We start from the raw sequence: 16,597 nt of genomic DNA, 5'->3' as shown, positions 1-16,597 counted from the left end.
GTTTTTCAATAGTTAATTTTTGGTAAGAAAAAGTGTATAAAAATGAATATTTCTTGTATTTTGGAAATGCTCTCGCGAACTGAACCCCAGATGTTATCTTCCATCATATTTTTTCATTATATTCTCGTTTTTCACAAGCACCAAAAAGCTTTGTGAAATCATTATTTTTCATTAATTTTTTTATTTGTGCTTCAATGAAAATAACATTAGGTGCCAATAACTTCGGAAAAAATTCAGAGCTTTTTACTTCATTAAGCCCTATTTCTTCCATTTCCATTTCCATTCCAGGGGTATTTAGTATATCCACCTTGCATTCCAATCAGAAAGCCCACCATTTTAAAATCCCCCTCACTGGTCATTCGTATTCTGTGCATTTCAATTTTTCTAGCATTACTTCCAAGCTGTCATAGCTTTCGTTCAACTATACAGAATTTGCTAGAGCAAGACTAGACCTCATCATTGTCGTTGTGGAGCAGGACTGCTTCTAAAATTTTTGAAGAGCTATCGACAAAAAGCCACCAGTCAGCAGATGCTTCCATTGCTTTAGTAGTGAAAATAGAATTTCCGTTTTAATCTTGTATAAGTTCAAGCCTCGAACTTTAGCATTTCACTTTTGTGACGCTTCAACTTGAGAGCTATCTGAACGTGATGGCACAGGCATGTGGCACAGGTAAGGGGGAAGGAAGATCAGTATAAAAAAAATCAGCAATTTCACCAAATCGACGCTTACCCAATTTTGATCCTGATTACCGATTTTTTACTTCAAACTTTAAAGAATTCAAATCAAATAAAATAAAACAAAATGGATCGAATATTTATACTGTCCTCGTGCCATTTTGTGACTGAGTAATACACAAATACAGGTGTTACAGCTGAAACAGACCAGTTAGTACTAACTTTGATGCCACTTACAAGGTCAACCAAAATGCTGCCATCTTTAGCTTGTAAAATGACTTAAAGTTAAAAAAAAAAGTAAAATCGCCACGCAGAGAGAATAGGTGAAGAAAGATTACCAAAGCAAATTCTAAAATGGACACCCACAGAAAGAAGGAAAGACCTAAGCTAAACGGAATACACCCAGCAATGTCAGAAAGGAGACTGGGAAGATCGAAATGAATGGAAACTGGGAAGCAGAAGACGTAGGACGCTACAGGACTGGACATTATATATATATATATATATATATATATATATGATGACACTATATTCCGGGATATCATCCGTTCGCTCGTTGAACTCCGACTGGAATCCTGCATCCGACTGGAATCCTGCAAATCCTGCATCCGACTGGAATCCTGCAGACGTTTCGCCAAAATCTCACTTGGCATCCTCAATGCTCGCGCTCCGAAAACACTTCGAACACTCGGAGCGCGAGCATTGAGGATGCCAAGTGAGATTTTGGCGAAACGTCTGCAGGATTCCAGTCGGATGCAGGATTTGCAGGATTCCAGTCGGATGCAGGATTCCAGTCGGAGTTCAACGAGCGAACGGATGATATCCCGGAATATAGTGTCATCATATTTTTCCATCCGTGAATCAATACGTGAGAATATATATATATATATATATATATATATATATATATATATATATATATATATATATATATATATATATATATATATATATATATATATATATTTTATATTTCACTTTTCAAAAATAACTTTTTAAAAAAATATATTTATTAATTTTAAATTAAAATAAAAATCAAAATGAAATTGGACGTAATAACCTCGTGACGAGAGAATGTTATTAGACCGTTAAAATCAAACTAAAAATGGACATAATAACCTCGTGATGAGAGAATGTTATCAGACCGTTAAAATACAACTAAAAATGGACATAATAACCTCGCGATGAGAGAATGTTATCAGACAATGTTTTACAACAGAAATTCGTATTTATAATAAATTTATGCTGACGTTGACGGGGTCGACGGCTGCGGATGTTGCGACATATCGTTGACACGACGTTTTCGCAATCGTTGCACTCTTGCAGGTCGGTGGCATTTAACCCATGTGGACAATAGGATTTCCGGATATAACAGCTCCCCCATTAAGTGAAAAGGTGGAGCCTAGCTGCAGCTTTTCGTAGACTAATTAAAGCGTAGCTTCTCGGTCAGTTACTTCTGGGTGGATGCTAGTCCGTCTTTTCGGAGTTAGTGATTTGAGTTGCATCGGGAGCAGGGGTCTTCGACTTGGCTTCGGAGGTTGTTGGGGATCGTTACCATCGGCGATGCTGAGTATTGTCGGTTTCTTTCTCCGGCATTTGCAAATGAAACAGCAAAGTATTAGTTTCAGGGGTTTCAACTCTGGGGGTTGAAACTGGAATTTGAGAACAGCAATCATATGGAATCTTAACGGCGTGGCTCTTGTAGGTCACGTTCTTATATTCTTCGACACAGTGTTTAGCTCGTACTCTGGAGCTTCCAATAAATGCACTCGAATTTGTTTGCAGCTTTTTAGATCTTCAGGTATTACATAGAGTAAAGAATCGTCATCACGCGCAAAATATTTTATTATTGTTGCAATTATATGAAATAAACGTGTTCGATTGTCCAAAATTGGAATAGGTAAAACACGATGCAATGTGTATATTTTAGGTTCTATTAAGGGAATTCTTGATACAAAAACAATTTTATTTTCAGTTTGAAATGCTTCTAGCTCCATAATATCTACGTACCTTGCAATGCTCGAAGTATAGGGTGGTAGTGATAAATTATTTTTTTTTTTGTCAAGGATTTTGAAATTTCCTGAAGAGAAATGACTAAATCTCGTGGGTAAATAATAGAGCAATGTAAAACTTTGATTCGTGTGAACGTGATTGCGTTTAATATATCGCTGAGGTAAGACTCTAGGTATACATAACCTTCCGTAAAGCTTTCGCAAAGATTAAGTGTTTTAATTTGACATTCGTAAAATGCTACGGTGTCCGAAATATCATAGAGAGATTTTTAAATTTGAGTTAGATCTTGATTAAAAGTTTCTTCGTCGATTCGGAGAGTTTAAATTGTAGAATTAAAGATTTTGTTAATTTATTTATACATTCATTAAAGTATTCGCCGTCTGTAGAGTCTAGGTTTCCGGTAATTAATTTAAAAATAGTTCTTACACCGTTAATTAAACCGCGTTTAGTTCTAAAATTAAAATTTTCAGTGTTGATAGTAATTTCTGAAAATTTCTCTTCGACTGAGTCAGCAATTATAGTTAGAAGACTAAAATGAGTTTGGATACTTGTTTTTAAGGCTGTCGTACGAGGAAAAGAATCGTCTAACATTTTTTGTGAGAGAGGAAAGTATTTTGTTATTATGTCGTATGGTTTCTCGCAGAGGTTTTAGTTTTTTTTTTTATAAACTAGCAGCTTCCATTTGTTGTTGGATACTTTTAGACTACTTTCTTCATGGTATAAGATGCCTACTGTATTATTTACTGGAGTAATGAGGATTTGGGGTGCGACCGTAGAGATCAGTCCCAAGATCTTGAAAGAAATTTAATTTAATCGTAATAAGGTTTAAACTTGTCAAAATTAAATTTTGAAACTTGTTCGGTAGCTAAATTTTTGACAGTGGCTGAAGTTTCAAATACTTCAAGAATTTCATACGGACCGTTAAATTTATTCTGAGCTTTATCGTTAATTTGAGTTTCCTTAACATAAACTTTATCTCCTACATTATATTTAGTCATATTTCTAGATATTGCTTGATCAAATCTTACTTTGGATTTTTGTTTTTGTTGATCAGTGCGGGTACGCGCGACTCTGTAATAATGCTGCATGCGATTATTTAGGTCTCGGATATATTTGGTGATGAGTTGTTCTTCATTATACAGAATTTCTGGAGGCCTACTAGAAGTGTGCCCAAATATTAGTTCATAAGGGGAAAAACCATGCGTTTTATTCTTTGTGTTGTTGTAGCAGATTATTGCGTATGGAAGAGCATGAAAGGGGTGTTCTTTTGGATTTTCGGCTTTATGAGCTCGGATCATTTCTGTGAGCGTGGCATGGAATCTTTCTAGTGATCCATTAGATTGTGGGTGGCTAACGCTGGAGAAAGTTAACTTTATATCGTACAAAAGACAAAGATCTTTGACGAGGGAGTTATCAAATTCCCGGCCATGGTCACAATGTATTCTAAGAGGAGTTCCAAAATGTTGGAAGTAGAGAAGAAGGGTAGTAACGATTGTAGAAGCTTTTTTGTCTTTTATTGGATATGCCTGGGTGAATTTTGTGAGTTCGTCTCTTATGGTAAGGGCGTAATTACGAACTGGGAATTCGAAAATATCGATGTTAATGCGCTCAAAAGGAGTTTTAGGAGTTTCTGTGATAACTAATGGTGTGTTGAGGTTTTTACGATAGATCTTGACTTTTTGACATATTTCGCACTTTCTAATATAGTTTTCGACATCTTTGGTCAAGGTTGGCCAATTGTATTTTTGCTTTATGCGCTTAACTGTTTCGTTGATTCCGCGATGTAAATTATTTTTTCCTGAATGGTATTGGTCTAAAATGATAGGGATTTCATCTTGATCGGGAGTTCGAACTATATCTTGGCAGATTCTTAGTTTTATATCCTTTTCGGAAAATATAAAGGAGAATACTTCTAATATTGGAAGTTGTAAATTATTTTCAATACAATACAGTTTTGAAAGATCAAAGTCATTTTTAGCTGTGAATAAAATATAGAATAAATGTTGAACTACAGTTTCATTGTCATACGGAAGAGGGATTATATAATATTTCCTGCCTTTGACGGTTTTGCTAGAAAAAATGTTAATTTTATTAAACGTAAAATTTATATCTTCTTCAAAAATATCGTCCATTATTTTGTTGTGCAAATCATCAAGTTTTGATTGCCAAAAGAAAGTGACAATATCTTTGTGGTTTTTGTCGAGAAGTTGCGAATTAGAGGTTTCTATTTTGGAATAGTCTATAAGGGATGTGGTTTTGTGAAGGTATGCGAAGTTGTTGTATTCTTCTGTAACTTCCGCTGTGTCGTCTTCGATATCTGAATTATTAGAATTGTCATCGTGAACGATTTCTTCTTTACTTGTGGATGGTCGGTTGTGAATGTCATCGTTATTAGATGCAAGGATAAAAATTTTCTTTTGGAGATCGACACAATCTTGAATATGGTTAATTTTAACACGGGATAAAGCGTCTGCGTTTTTATTTAATTTACCGGGCTTATACACAATGGTATAGTCGTATTCTTCAAGCTTAAGACGCCATCGAGCTAAACGACTACCAGGATCATTTATCGAAAATAGCCAAGTTAAAGGACGATGATCAGTAACGAGAGTAAATTTTCTTCCGAACAGATAAGGGCGGAAGTATTTAACTGCCCATACTATGGCGAGAAGTTGCCGTCCTATAGTTGAATATTTCGTCTCTGCACTACATAGAGTTCTAGAGGCATATGCTATGGGAAGGTCTTTTCCAATGGGACCTTGTGAAAGAACTGCACCAATGGCAAATGCACTGGCATCGGTGGTTAGGACAAAAGTTTCCTCGAAATTTGGATAAATGAGTATTGGGTCACGTATTAGAGCGTTTTTAAGCTCATTAAATGAATTTTTGCATTCTGAATTGAATATGAAGGGTGTGTCTTTTTGGAGAAGTCTAGTTAAAGGTTTTGAGATCTTAGCGAAATTGGGAATAAAACGTCGGTAGTAACCGGCTAAACCAAGGAAGGATTTAATGTCTTTTGGTGATTTTGGTTCTGAAATTTTTTGAATAGCGTCTATTTTCTCAGGGTTGGGTTTGACTCCATCTGGGGTCACGAGATGCCCTAAATAAGCTACTTCCTTTCGAAGAAATTCACACTTGTCAGGTTGGAGTTTGAGGTTTGCACCACGAAGGCGTTTGAAGACATCAGTTAACCTTTGTATATGTTCGTGTATGGTAGCGGAATAAACGATAATATCGTCCATGTAAACGAGACATCGTTCGTTTTGAAGACCTAAGAGAATGTTGTCCATGACACGTTGGAAAGTGGATGGAGAATTTTTTAGTCCGAAGGGTAAACGGAGAAATTCAAAATGACCATTTTCAACTGAAAATGCAGTTTTAGCAACGTCCTTGGGATCAATTTCAATTTGGTGAAACCCAGAGGCTAGGTCCAAAGTAGTGAAATATTGACATCTGCCTAACTGGTCTAAGAGATCGGAAATATTGGGAAGAGGGTATTTATCGTCGACAGAGACTTCATTTAGTTTGCGATAGTCGATGACTACGCGCCATTTTTGTTTCATAGAAGCGTCTAATTTTTTTGGGACAACCCAAACAGGGGAAGACCATGGAGAAGTGGAAGGTCGAATGATTCCTTGTTCGAGCATTTTGTTGATTTGTGACTTTACTTCTTGTTTGTGGACATGTGGGTACCTATATGATTTGGTAAAAATCGGTCTGGCGTTGTTCGTTTCAATAGTATGTTTAATTTCATTAGTAAAACTTAAATGATCTCCTTCTAAATAGAATATATCAGAAAAATCAAGACATAATTGTGTTATTAATTCTTTTTCTTCTTCATTTAAATGATCGGTGCGTAACTGGGATTGAATTATACCGCGCCTATCAACAGGTTGAGGATTTAAATTGAAAATATTATTTACTTCTTTTTCGTTAGGATTTGTATTAAAAGGTTCGATAGATAAATTTGAAAAATCTATAGTTTTTGGGATTGCATTAGCGTTAATAACAGTAGTAAAAAATTCACCTTTGTTATTTACTTTAACTAAAGCATTAGGTAACCTAACTTTTTCACATTCTTGAGAGTGGAGAATAGCGTCTGTGTTTGTTAAACTACATTTTAATTTGAAAATTCTTTCGGTCCTAGGTTCGATTGAAATTCGATTTTGAATATTTTGTTCAGGTTTTTTACAAATTTTGGGAAGAACAGATTCGTGTCCTACTTTATGCAAAGGCATTGTTTTGAAATTCGTTATAAGTTTTTTGGACTTTAAATCGATTATACATTGGTAGCGATCAAGAAAATCTAAACCGAGAATTCCGTCAAATTCGATATCAAGATCGTAAAGATATACTTTATGTTTGTCGTTATCGGTGAATGGAATAAGTGTGGATTCTTTAATAAAAAGTGTTTGATTTGTTATACCTTGGATGGTAATATTTTCCTTAACTCGTGTTCTGTAATTTTCAGCGGTTTTATATTTAAAGATAGAAATACCTGCGCCTGTATCTATTAATATTTTGAATTTTTGCGTAGCGTCAAAAATATAGTATAAATTTTTAGAATTTACCGTAAGAAGAGGGTTTAACAGAAGTTCTGTTCTGGAAAGTTTAGATTGGGATTCATGTTGTCTAAATTCAGGGTTTGAATTTGGGAATTGATTTCGAAAATCAGGTCTGGAGACATTTCGTCTGGTGGGATATCGTAAGGGCTTTCTTGAAAATCCTGCTCTGGTTCGCAGTTTTCTGGATGGTTAGAATAATGATTTTGAAGTTCATTATCTTCTTGAAGAGTGTAATTTTCATGTGAAAATTCCTGGGAATTTCCGGAATAACCGTCGATGTAGATCGGGTTTGAGTTTACATGATGAGTTCGCTGCGGGTTTGGATTCATAAAATGTGGCTTAGGATAAGAGTTTGAAGATTTCATCGGTATTTGATTCGAGTTGTTGCTCATGTTGCTTTGTTGGAACCAATTAGAAGGTCGCTGTGGATATTGCGAAAAATTTGGTTTGACATGCTGATGCGTACTTCTACATTGATTTGAAGTATGGCCAATTTTATTACACAAAGTGCATTTGGGTTGCTGAAGAGGGGTTCGAATATTCGCAGAATGCGATTTAGGAGAATTTAATTTGACAGATTTTTGATTTTCAAAATATGAGAGTTGGAGTTCTCGACGAATCCTTGCTTGGGCTTCTAAAAGTGAAGTGGGATTACTAGCACGAATGAGTTGACCTAATCTAGGTTCTAAGCCTGTAAGAAGTGTATTAAGGGTCATAGTCTCAATTAAAGATATCTGAGCATCTTTTTGCTCTTTGGATCCTAATGTGGTGGATTTTTGAACACATGAATGCATTTTCGCATTTAGGACTTGAAGACGATTGAAAAATGTTAATGCTGATTCATTGGGCAATTGTTTAAGACGTTGAAGGTCATGAATTAGGGAAGGTAAATCTCTAGAATCACCAAAGTGTAGAGTTAATAGTTTCTTTATTTCTAGATATGAATCAGGATTCCTAGAATTAATTAATTGACCTGCTTTACCGCGGAGCTTGTTTTTAATGTGAATCACTAAAAGAATTTTTTGTTGCGTTGTTGCCATATTATAAGCACAATCACACGCGTTTATAAAATTTCCTAAAAAGATTTGGTCACCCTCAAATTCAGGTACGATACAGAAAATTTCCGAAAGTTTATATGGTTCAACTTCCAGCATTGTACTAGGTTCGTCTGATTGAGTTGCCATTATTTTAGGTTTTAAGAAAAAGCAAATAAATTTATAAGAAGTTCAAACACAATTATTTTTTGTTTTAAATATTGCCAAGTTAAACTTGGAGATTAAAATTTAATCAAAATAATTATCGCGCAACGATTCTACGTTGGGAAATTCAATAAATAGGTTTTTTTCAACCTTGGGTAATCGAACGTAATAAATTCAACAATGTTGCAAATTAAAAATAAAATTATTCGTAACGATTCTTAACACTTACAGTACTATTTTCATTGCTGCCTTTCGAGACGGTTGATGGGTTTATCCTTGTTCCGGTACGATGGGCTGTCTTCGTTGTTCCCTAGATTTAGGGGTCGGAATCTGCCGCCACTAGTTAGAATACTCGTGTTCTAGCAACGTGAACAGATCCTACTCCGAATTCTTGCCTCTCGAAACGGTGATGGAAGGTTCCTTGTTCCGGCACGACTGGGCTGCGATGGTTCTTCTTTCCGTCTAAGGGATTGGAATCCGCCGTCACTAGTTAGAATACTCGTGTTCTAGCAACGTGAACGGATCCTACTGACTGCGCCAATTTTTATATTTCACTTTTCAAAAATAACTTTTTAAAAAAATATATTTATTAATTTTAAATTAAAATAAAAATCAAAATGAAATTGGACGTAATAACCTCGTGACGAGAGAATGTTATTAGACCGTTAAAATCAAACTAAAAATGGACATAATAACCTCGTGATGAGAGAATGTTATCAGACCGTTAAAATACAACTAAAAATGGACATAATAACCTCGCGATGAGAGAATGTTATCAGACAATGTTTTACAACAGAAATTCGTATTTATAATAAATTTATGCTGACGTTGACGGGGTCGACGGCTGCGGATGTTGCGACATATCGTTGACACGACGTTTTCGCAATCGTTGCACTCTTGCAGGTCGGTGGCATTTAACCCATGTGGACAATAGGATTTCCGGATATAACATATATATATATATATATATATATATATATATATATATATATATATATATATATATATATATATATTCTCACGTATTGATTCACGGATGGAAAAATATGATGACACTATATTCCGGGATATCATCCGTTCGCTCGTTGAACTCCGACTGGAATCCTGCATCCGACTGGAATCCTGCAAATCCTGCATCCGACTGGAATCCTGCAGACGTTTCGCCAAAATCTCACTTGGCATCTTCAATGCTCGCGCTCCGAAAACACTTCGAACACTGTTCGAAGTGTTTTCGGAGCGCGAGCATTGAAGATGCCAAGTGAGATTTTGGCGAAACGTCTGCAGGATTCCAGTCGGATGCAGGATTTGCAGGATTCCAGTCGGATGCAGGATTCCAGTCGGAGTTCAACGAGCGAACGGATGATATCCCGGAATATAGTGTCATCATATATATATATATATATATACTTTCAATGACGGTCTTCTAGGGAGCTGAGTGTTCTTCCATTCTCATCCCAGAAGTTGTTGATGGTCTAGTTCCGGTATTTCTAATCATTGTTTCGATTTTTTCTGTTTATTTCTCTGTAAATTGCTTCATCTCCGTTCTTATTTTCTCTTCTTTTCTCCATAATTGCCAATATTTCATTAGTCATCCACTTCTTATTTGATGTTATCTTCTCCTCTTTTATTGTGTATTTGACTTGTGACCGAGTCTCGTTTATTATACCAGTTTGTAGATGAGTCTTCCATTTGTTTCTTTCTTTGTTTTTGGAAATTTCTTTAACAGGCTTGCTCTAATATTTAATGAATTACAGGGAAATTAATTTTCTTAAAAATCTATTAATTTTTTTATTCAAGTGGGGCGCTATAAATATTACAGATTGCTAAGACTTACATGCCTAATTTTGTACCTACTTATAAGGACTAGAAGAACGGAATCAATCTACGACGTACCCGCTCCAGAAGGTGACCTATCAATCCGTTCCATTCCTTTTTCACTGGGTCGAAGTTCCCGTATTTGCCGTCAGGAACCAGCTCGAAAGTGAAGCTGCAGTTTAGCACGTTGCAAATTTCTTGCATTATGTCCATCGAGTAGCCCTCGAAGCGGGAATTGCCGTAGAATATTTTACCCTCTTCAGGGACTCGTGCCATCAAGTAGGGGGCCCCCAGTCTGGAATGATCGAGATGAACGGTATTTTTTTTCTAAAATTCTGGCTTCATTGCATTTTGCGACACCACTCGTATCTCGTTTACTCTAAAGCTTACTAAAAAAGTATGAAGTTGCTGTATTTTATGCAGAATTAATTGTCATATTTAGATTGTTTCTATCCCAACCAAACAAGGTTGGGGGAAAAAATCATTTGCCATGACAGGTAGTGTTTATTTCCCCCCAAAAAATACACATTTTTAAACTCCTAATATAATAAAAGTAGTCATTATTTATAAAAAAACAAGGAAGTTTAATTAAGCAAAAGAAAAACTTTCAACTACTGGCACTAAATCCAAAGTGTTACTCTCCAATATGTATTAAATGGTAATAATAAATAATAATAAAAAAAGCAATAAAAAATAAATAATAATAAAAAAGTAATAATAAAAAAAAAGAAAATCTTCGGGTTATACCAGACATGATGACAACGATTTTTTTAGGGAGGAAATAGCCCAAAAATCCCAAAAAATAAAGCGGATTTTCCAGAACTTCGAAATGTTATACTATTTTTTTAATGCCTTTTCTTAAAGTACAGTTTACTTACTAAAAAGATTAAAAATAAACACTCTGCTGGATGTGATGATTTCCCGAATTTTTTGATCAAATGCGTCTTGATATTCATTTTCATTCATTCATATTCATATTCATTTCATTCATCCATATATATATATATATATATATATATATATATATATATATATATATATATATATATATATATATATATATATAATGATGACACTATATTCCGGGATATCATCCGTTCGCAGTGCCATGTATCTACAATTTTTTTCTTCCAGTGTAATATGTAAAATATTAAATATTAAAAATATTAATTTTAATATTTAAATTTTTAAATTAAAATTTAATTTGACGCTGTGTTTTTGAATTTGAATCTGAGAATTTGTGTTTTTTAAAGATCGTTACATACGATGGCATCTGTTTTTATGCAAAAAACCATTCAGATTTAATCGGATTGAAGCCATTAAATTAATTTGTTAATTTTTTGCCCATAAGCGACACACTCTGTATATAATTCAAGAAACATTTGAAGTAGAGATAATAGCCTTGTATCTCCGACGTTTCCTGGTTCATGAATTTTTCCAAGAGAGATAGTTTTGGAGAAAATATTTTTTTTCATTTTCATAAGGATTTTTTTAAATATCTTAGGCTAAAAACAGTAAACCCAAAAATTGTAGATCTTGATGCGCCCCGAAACCATTAGGCATATTTTTGACGAATTTTGATTGATGGAAAAGAACAATTTTCAGGGTCTTCATTATTTTTGTCCATAATTGAAAAACCCTGTATATAAACGAAAAAATACTTGAAATAAAAGTTAGTGTACCGGACCTTTCGCGTCTCTAGGATAAAGAATTTTGCAGATCGGGTTAATAGTTTTCGAGAAAATAATTTTTCTCCGGAAGCCAAAATAACCAAAAAAAAATTTCAAATTTTTACAATAAAAATTTGTCGATTCTTGATTGTCCCCTGTATCTAGATTTAAAATGTGAGTGTATACTTTTACTTTTCTGCTAAATTTTACAATTGAAACACAGCCTTCTATTTATGGTCAATTACCACTAACCCGATTTTTTGTTTTTTGCAAATTCGGGCGCACCCTGTACATTTCAAGATTTTTTTCGATCTGTTGTATCGTTGTCGAGATATGATTCTTTTCGGACACTTAACGTGATTCGTAGAGATGTACGAAGAGATAGATGAAAATAGCGCAAAAAAGTGGACAAGTCAGATCGCGGCCGTTTCTAATAGGTTAAGGTGCCTAGTTCCAAAAGAAAAAAAATTAAGCACCTTAGCTCCAGCAGTTCCGAAGTTATTATTAAGATTTTATGAAGAGTCGACAGAGAACGGAGAGGCAAAAAAAATGTTTTTTCGGCCCCCCTTCAATCCTTACTACGGGCGGTCCCGTGGGGCCTCGATTTCATCGATTTTTTTAAAGCTTACTTTTTGACAAAAAAAAAAAGAAGAAAAAAGTTCCATTTTATAAGTTGTACCTTATATCACAGAGTTATGAAGAAACTTCTTTGATTTGTTCGTCAGCATAAAGCCATCGAAAAATTGACATGCGGTACAGTGGGAGCTTATTTGCCAATTTAGCGGCTCATTTTACGTAGGTAAATACAATAGGACAACCCTTTCAAAGCGATATTCCCCGCTAACCGCTTCCACGCCTCCGTAATTGAACGAAAAAAAAATCCGCGCTAATAATACTTCCGGAAGTGCACAAAAGAAATCCGCCGCTTGCCACCGGAAGTCATATATTATCAATACAGTGTAATTTATCTTTTTTCCTATCTTTTTTCCCCCATTTGAAAGGGCCGCAGGCAAATAAGGGAAGATTAATGAGGTTCGCATGTACGCCCTAACCTGTACGACGTATTCAGTTCAAGTATGAGCGCAAAAAAATGTACCTGAAAATAATGTTATGTATGGACGAGACCAGTGTCGTGCGTGACAACTAAGTTTCTATAAAACAAGTAAAAAAACTTATTCGGATTCACTCAAAATGGCAGGCAATGAAGAGATGCATGATCTGACCGTTGTAAATATATTGGTTAGTTTTGGTTGGTTGATGAAGTGTGGTTGTAAGGTTAGAATTAGGTGACTCAACGAATTGTCAAGAGAAATTCAGTATGGCGTCCCGGGGCCAGGAAACAAAGTAAATAACGTTTATTTTTAAGCAAAACTGTTTGTTTTTTAGAAAAATGATCTTATTTTGGACTGTTGAAAGTTTTTGGACGTGTTGGTACAAGTTTTGGAAAAGGTGAGGATAAAAAAAATTAATATTTGGATGAATTTTCCTTGATAACATTTTAATTAGCTGTAACTTTTTTTTTAGAGATATCACATAAAAAATCAAGTGCATAGAACTAATTTTGATAATGTCGTAGAACTTCGACAAAGGATTTCAGAGGCAATCAATCAGTTAAGAGACAATCCAAAAAGGATACTAAATGCAAGACATCATACAATCGAAATGTATGAGAAATGTGTTCAGGAAAATCGTGGTCACATGGTGGCAGTGTTTGAAATAGTAAAAGAATTTTTTACTTTAGTGTGTTTTGTCATTTTAGTGTTTTTGTTCTACTTTAGTTGTCACGGCACAATCTGAAATTATATAAAAAATTCCTATTTTTGCCGATTTTTCAAAAACGAGTCTACTAAATTATAAAGTGTTTTACATCATTGTAATCGGAACAAGATATTCTATTAAACACATGTATAATATACAGGGTGTTCTATTTAGGCATGATATGCCAGGAAATTGATAGAATTTTGTTTTATACGTCACTTGGACAAAAACTTGGCTACTAACACTTCACTTTTTTTTTGGTTTACCTTGATATCTCTGAAAACCAGAAAGTTACAGTCAATTAAAATGTTATCAAGATAAACTAAATGCAAAAGTGTTGCAATTTTTGTATTGACCTTTTAATTTGCTGAATGAAAGAACTAAGGCATTGTAGAGGAAATATTTTTGCAAATCAAATGACTGAGAATTGTCAAAAGGTAAACCTAAATATTTTGCTGTTTTTGCAACTGGAAGAAACATTATCTTTAACCTCAACGTAGATTCTTCGTTCACCGTTTTCTCAAAGGTCCTTGTTTTTATCGCGATTTTTGAGGGTTAAGTTTTAGGTTGAGCTGCGAGGCCCAACATTTTTTATGTAAAATAAGTTGAGGTCACTTTTCAATTTAGTTAGTACTCACTTTTAACAAAGCCAGATACAACTCAATGATAATGATAAAAGTAAAGTTCATTGTGGTATCATTAAAATAATAAAAGCTTTGGAATATAGCAAACAGTTTGTTAAGCAAATGATACTCCTCAGTTTTCTTACAGGGTGAAGAAAGAAGAAAAAATTAAAAAAATCGTTAGATCTGTTTTGAGGGCTTTATTCGTAATTCTAGAGGTATAATAATTCTGACAATAAGCAAATAAAAAATGATAAGAAGAAACTGGTTATGTTAAAATAATTTGCTTCATAGTTTGCTTTAATAATATTTCAATTCTGGCTTCGTGGCTAATAGTTTCCCAATACTAATACAATTTGGATGTTTGTGGTTTTTGGTAAATATCTCTAAGACCGTTGAAAATTTTAAAACATTCGTAATAGCAAAAAATGCTCTTGACTATTGCCATTTAAAAATAAATTATTTTTAAAATTATTTCAGCGAAACCTGTTTATTGTCAGATTCCCACTATTCTTTCTCTCTACTATTCTCTATTCCCTAATTGTTTCTTTAAGTCATATCTAGGACATTTGTATTTAACATTTTTTTCTAAAACACAGTATTTGTATTTGTATCTGCATGTGCTACAAACGAGCAATGAACAGCACGTCACATTATTGGGTTGTCAATTTAAGCAAATAACTACTTTTTATAAAACTTCTGGATTCTCCCTACGTCGGTTTTTGTTGACTCGAAATAGCTCGTTTCGCCAATCAAACTAGCTCGCATTTTACTCTGTAACTGCTTTTATATTACTTGAGGGGGGCGGAGCTAAATGAGGTGACAGGTAGAGACCCGAGTCGCGGTTAAGATCGTTAACTGTTGATGAATTTATCCAGAAGTTTTATAAAAAGTATTACAGTAGCCTGTGGAAGTTTCTTTGAAAAATTAAGTAAATAACTGTTTACTGACAATAGTATGTCAGAAAAACTAGCGTGAACATAGACGTAACTTCGCGATCAATCTACAGCTAAGGGTTACCTGGATACCACGCGAAAGTTCTTCTGCTGGATCTCTTTCTGCAACTCCTTCTCACGTTCTTCGGACGTGACGGAGTACGACACGCCGTTGGGATTGCTAGACTTCCAAGTGCCCACGAGTCGAAACAGCGATGGTTCCGATTTCGAGTATTCGATGATCTGCAGCTCGAAATTCTGACGCTGACCTTGCCGATCGAAGCTGATCGTCCCGGACAAAGGTCCTGGTAATATCCCTCGGGAATCGTGGTACTGGAAATGTTACAGGTGAAAAGGAAGAAAAACTAAAAATGAATTATGGTTACAAGAGCGGATATGACCTACGTCGAAACTCGAAAAACGATAAGTGGCCGAAATTTGACACACGCATGGGGCCGCGTCACCATGGTTTCAGAAAACAAGTATTTTCTTGAAAACCACTTCCTCTATTGGAAAGAATCATATACCAGGAAACGTGGGACATCCGGGGCTATAATCTCTATTTCGAATATTGTTTGAATTATATACAGGGTGTGTCGGTTATGTGCAAAAAATCTAAAACATCCTACAAATTTCCTTTTTTGTGGGTAAATTATTGGGGATAAATGAAAAACTGCTGAAGATGCGATAAATTGATTTGAACAGTATCGGAAACTATGTCGAGAGAGAGTGTGTCAGGATTCGTCAATTATACAGGGCGCATGCAAAATTAAATGACATCGATTTTGCGAAAGTTCCATAGTAGACCGCGGGAACACGATAGAAAAACAATGGGTCCCTTTTTTGACAATAAACCTCGAAGCGCCTTCTTTTTGAAAATAAAAATCCGCTTTAAGTTATATTTCCACCGTCGATTGGTCTTCAAATTATTTTCAAAATCTGCTACAAAATCTTAAACCATCTCGTAATCGTTCTCCAGAGTACCGGAAATCCGTTTAAAATAGCGCAGAGTTAAAACAGAAAGGCTCATTAGCGTATGAAATATTAAAAAGCGAACCGTAAAAGCTCCAATAAAAGCGCTTCGCAATAGTCGAACGATATGCTCGGTGATTCCATTAAATATTAAAAATTCCCTGCCAGAGCTTCCCGGCTTCGATGTGCGACAGAATTGGATCACTGGGAGACAATATGCGCGTCGTATGCAGAAGGTTAAATCACATTTTATTCGGATGCGATATTGTCGTACGAAATATGTCTCCCGTCTTGAGTAGAATGCGCAAAACGATAAATAACTAGGTATGTATTTCGCAAACATAAAATTTCCTACATAACAGATCAGGAAAG

General features: G+C 35.0%; 1 protein-coding gene across 1 annotated transcript in view; it reads right to left on the bottom strand.

Moving 5' to 3' along the window:
- LOC132700582 (glutamate receptor ionotropic, kainate 2-like) overlaps positions 1-16,597 on the bottom strand; it is a 51,255-nt gene that overhangs the window by 16,637 nt on the left and 18,021 nt on the right. The window contains exons 7-8 of the mRNA XM_060667993.1: positions 15,339-15,586; positions 10,346-10,562 (exon numbers count right to left, since the gene is read on the bottom strand). Of these exons, the coding sequence (XP_060523976.1) occupies positions 10,346-10,562; positions 15,339-15,586 (465 nt within the window). The remainder of the gene's footprint in view (positions 1-10,345; positions 10,563-15,338; positions 15,587-16,597) is intronic.

Source organism: Cylas formicarius, unplaced genomic scaffold (genome assembly GCF_029955315.1).
Source record: "Cylas formicarius isolate icCylForm1 unplaced genomic scaffold, icCylForm1.1 PGA_scaffold_4__25_contigs__length_36172078, whole genome shotgun sequence".
NCBI lineage: Eukaryota > Metazoa > Arthropoda > Insecta > Coleoptera > Brentidae > Cylas > Cylas formicarius.
The sequence above is the reverse complement of the archived record's forward strand: the minus strand, read 5'-3'. Positions and strand labels throughout refer to the sequence as shown.